We start from the raw sequence: 4455 nt of genomic DNA on the forward strand, positions 1-4455 counted from the left end.
AGAATGTTGAGTCGGGGGTTGGAGACGGAGATAAGGGCCAGGGCCAGGGGCACAGCACGGCGGAGGGTGGGCTCCCCATACCGCAGCTGCACGGAGGGGAGGTGGGTGTTAGGTCCAGACCACCGACGTCTACTGAAAAGTGAGGTTTCTACTCCCAGGTCCCTCCCCTGCTCTGTGCTGTCCTCCCCAGTGTCACTCACCAGGTGGCCGAACGTGCGCAGGGCCATCTCCGCACCGATCTCCTCACCCATGGCAATGAGTGCAATCCCCAACACTGCTACACCCTGCGGGGACGTAGACACTGAGTGCCACACAGTGAGCACCCAGCTCCACACCCAAGTTCTCACAGCTCCTATGCCCACCCTGAGCCTAGGCGGACAGGGAGAACAGGGGATGCTGCTGGGGACTGTTTTCCTTCAGCTCTGACCCCACAAGGACCTGAGGGATCCCTCCAAAGCCAGTTCCTGCTCCAGGGACACAGGTCCAAGCAATGTTTCCTCACCTGGTGAGCCCCCATGTCAGCTGAGCTCTCTTTCTTCTCTTTCTCTTTCTTGTCCTTTTTGTCCTTGTCCTCCTCTTTCTCCTTGGAGTCAAAGTGCTCACTGCAGATATGCAGGAGCTGTTGCACCTTCAGGACATTCCCTGAGCCTAGTGGGAGAGTGGACAGCCAGGATCAGCAGGCAGAGAGCCCTGGGACCCACTCCTGCCTCCTCCACCTCGACCAGCCCAACTCACCTGCATAAGCACAGATGTCCACAAGCGTGTTGGCAAAGCTGCGGAACGGCTCTGACACCACCTCCAGTGCTGCCAAGATGGCCTCAATCGCCTCTCCCTTCCCTGATGAGGAAGGCATGGTTGTTAGAGAACAGGGATAGAGTGATGCTCCCACCCCACTCCCCAACCCACTGGCACTGCCCAGCCTTACCCAGGTGGTTCAAGCCCAGACCAAGCGGCAGCCACCGGGCATACGTGTCCTTCAGCTCTGTCTCTGATTTCTCCATGATGGTCTGGAGGATGGTCGAGGTGACATCCCCGTTGCAGGAGCCCACTGATATCATCCCACAGGCCAAGGCAGTCACACCAGCCACCTGGTGAAGGAGGGGAGGAGATGTGTCATACACAGAGACAGCGCAGAGTAAGTCGGCCCACAGCACCAGGTGCTCTTGGTCCCTACTTCCTGCGAAAATTTGGGCTATTAGATGATGTGATGGTTTCCTACCCTTCCACATCTGCTGCAATCCCACCATGGGAGCAGCTCAGATGGGGAAAATAGGGTCATGCTCTTCTTGCACAGCACAGCACTGGGCAGGGACATGTAGCCTTGCTCTCGAAGTCCAAACCTGGCTGCAGGACAGCCCCTGTATTCCCAGGAGCTGCTAGGGACTGGATGAGGAAGCAAGAACCACAGGCAAACCCTGCCTCACCACCTACCTCCATGCTGGATTTGGAGTCTCCCATCACAGGTAGCAGCAAAGTCAAAACATCCTCACGGTTGGATCCTGCATATGCCAGCCCCAGCCTGAGGAGAGTCCAAGGAGATGTGAGGGAGAGCTGCACCACGCACCACCCTGCACAGCACAGGGAGGCTGGGGCCAGGCCCTTACCCAAAAATGGCTCCAATCCTCATGGTGTTGCTGTTGTGGAGGACATAGTCAGACAGGAGGGCCAGGGCAGGGTCACACTCATTCTTCACCCCTGAGTTGACGATGCCACAGGCCAGGAGGGCTCCAGACTGCAAGGCAGAAGCACCATCACGCACCAGGCACCAATGAACAAAGCTCCCTGCCAGCCAGTGATGACACCCTACACATCACACCCACTCCCTGGGACAGCCAAGATCGTACTAAGTGAGCAGTGCCACTGCATCCAACTGAGCAGTCCAAACTCGTAGCTCTGTAACAAGAGGACCCCCAAGGTGCCTCAGGCAAACCCTACGAGCTCCCCACCTTGCCGTGAGCTGCTCAACACCTGGGACACAGGGCATCCAACCCTTCTCCATGCAGGAGCTGAGCCACACAGTGGACAAAGGCAAAGACCATTCCCATCCAGCCACACACCCAGCCCGCAGCAGGACTGCCCCACACAGACATAGAGCATGTGCCAGGATCAGAGTCACTGACCTTGATGTAATCCTCTGAGGAGTACAAGTACTTGTCAATCTGCGTGAGGCCCCCATCCACGTCCCACAACAGTATCGTGCCCAGTGAGGCTGCAGCACTCAGCATCCCTGTGGTTCCGGGGAAGAAGGGCCCACATCAGCCCTGAACTGATGTGCCCTGCCTGGGGCTTACAGTGGCCAGGGACATGGGCCAGCCCCGTGGCCCCCTTTCAGCAGGCTCCTTTGAATAGGGTGGTGACCCCAAGCCCAGGGGCACCTCCAGCCCCTGCCCAGCCATCTCCCTCACCATGGTCCTTGTTCTTGTACAACCATTTATTGCCATCATCTGTCAGCAGCTTGTCCTGTCCAAAGGCAGCATTCACAAAGCCGTTCACAAAGGAGGAGGCCAAATTCATCCGGGCTGAGTCCACTTGGGAACCGCTCCCCCCGAACCCTGGGGAACAATCTCAGGGTGAGCCATGCAGCAAGAGAAGCCCTGACAGCCCTTCAGCATGCAACCATCCCACACCAAGGATGCATGAAGACTTGTCCCACCACCAGGAGCACGCAGCCCAAATCCACAGGTCAGAGACCATGGGCAGGGTATCAGCCCACTTCAGGATACGCAGCTGACTGCAGTGGCCTGGATGTGCCTTGCAGCCCCTCAGGAACTCCCCACAGGCAGGGATGACAAAGGCCACAACACAAGCCCTTACTGTTATTTTCCAGGTGAGTTTTGTAAATATCGTCTGGTACTTTGGGCTCCATGATGTCCAGCTGCAGAGATAAGGGAGAATGGGGTTACCACCTGGCCAGCACATCCTATAGTGGCAACCTCTCCAGAAGCTGTCCGGCCAAGCTCATAGGGATAAAGGATCTCTTCTCAGATCTTGCCACAGAGCCTGGCAGCCAGGTCAGCTGCAGCTGGAGGCAGGTCAAAGTGCTTTTCCCAGCTGGGACACTCACCTCTCTCGCCAAGGCCAGGAAGTTGCTGTTGAGCTGGACATTGGACATAATCTCCGTCAGGTCCTCATACTCCTCCACATCCTCGTTCAGCTCCAGGAAGATCCCATGACGCCCCAGCATAAAGGCCATCTGCTTCTGGACAACTCTATGCGAGGGGAGAGGTTTCCTAAGTGCCCAAACGCCAGCCAGCCCCAGCACAAACAGGTTTGTCAAACAGTGAGACAACCTGCCCTGCCTAGAGATGACCCACTCCTGCCCATCCTGATTTAAGGGACAAGAGTCTCAGTCCAAACCCCTAGACACCTCCAGTGGTGGCAGGATCCAACACAGCTCTGCCCAGATGGGAAGCCACACTCCACCACAACGGACAAAGGCCCCAGAGGGCAGGGAACATCTCCACTTACACATCTTTGCAGGAAATGAAGATGTCCTCCACCAGCTCCACATCATTGAGCATTAGAGCTAGGCGCAGGGCTTCAGGGTAGCGACTGAACTTGCGGAAGATGCCCAGGGCACAGCGCAGGAGAGCTGAGTTCTCTGGCTCCGGGACATAGCTTACACAGCTTCAAGGAAGAGACAGACATGCAGGTGATGATCACATCAGGCAACCTCAGCCCATCAGGGACGAGGCCCCCTCCAACTCCTCAGCCTGCCAAGCCCCCTCACCTGGTCAGGTAGAGGCATACTTTGGAGTAGGCATTGTCATCGATGTACTTCTCCAGCATGTCCATCTGCTCAATCTCCATGAGCAGGTCACAGGCCTCATGCTCTGCATTGTGGGCCATATTGTAGGGGACAATCTCCTTGACCAGGGTGAGGAGTGTGTCCCTCTGAGCCTTGTCAGCTTCATCAATCTCCTGCCACTCCTTGGCCACCTCTCCTGCCAAGTGCCTGCAGGGACAAAGGGACATCACCACCACAGAAACCAGTTTCACCAAGCCGTGAGGACAGGGAGCAGCTGCTGCCAGTTATCCAACTGTATACTGTTTATGGGGGCTCCACATTCTGCAGAGCTTATGGGAGACAAGCCCAGAGGAGGAACAGGGTTAAGAGCAGAGATTTCAGAGGCCTTGGCAGCAAGACCTCTGCAGCTAGCAAATCACTGTGGATAGAGCATGAAGTGACAGATGTGCCAGTGTGACAGGGGCAACTGAACACATATCCAGCAAGTCAGGACACATCCCAGACAAACCAGAGCCAAAACGCTCAGGAAAATCCCCGAGTCCTTGTCTTTCCCCAATCCCTGCTCCCACTCAGGCTTACCTGACATATTCATGCCCCCAAGATGCCAGCTCCTCTTGGGAGCCCACCAGCCGATACTTCAGGCACTCACGCTCCCCACTCATGGTCATGGCCAGGACAGAAATGATGTCTGCCGCAAAGCGCTGGGG

The 4455-nt window shown here is 56.6% G+C and overlaps 1 protein-coding gene across 1 annotated transcript in view; it reads right to left on the reverse strand.

Moving 5' to 3' along the window:
• The window catches only part of PSMD2 (proteasome (prosome, macropain) 26S subunit, non-ATPase, 2), a 6386-nt gene that overhangs the window by 1133 nt on the left and 798 nt on the right, over positions 1-4455 (reverse strand). Inside the window, 14 exon segments of the mRNA XM_009083208.1 lie at positions 2-86; positions 201-284; positions 503-648; positions 736-837; positions 926-1088; positions 1432-1519; positions 1605-1732; positions 2121-2227; positions 2406-2552; positions 2815-2875; positions 3065-3209; positions 3469-3627; positions 3731-3955; positions 4328-4449. Coding sequence (XP_009081456.1) covers positions 2-86; positions 201-284; positions 503-648; positions 736-837; positions 926-1088; positions 1432-1519; positions 1605-1732; positions 2121-2227; positions 2406-2552; positions 2815-2875; positions 3065-3209; positions 3469-3627; positions 3731-3955; positions 4328-4449 — 1762 coding nt within the window.

This window comes from Acanthisitta chloris, unplaced genomic scaffold, assembly GCF_000695815.1.
Source record: "Acanthisitta chloris isolate BGI_N310 unplaced genomic scaffold, ASM69581v1 scaffold43209, whole genome shotgun sequence".
Lineage (NCBI taxonomy): Eukaryota > Metazoa > Chordata > Aves > Passeriformes > Acanthisittidae > Acanthisitta > Acanthisitta chloris.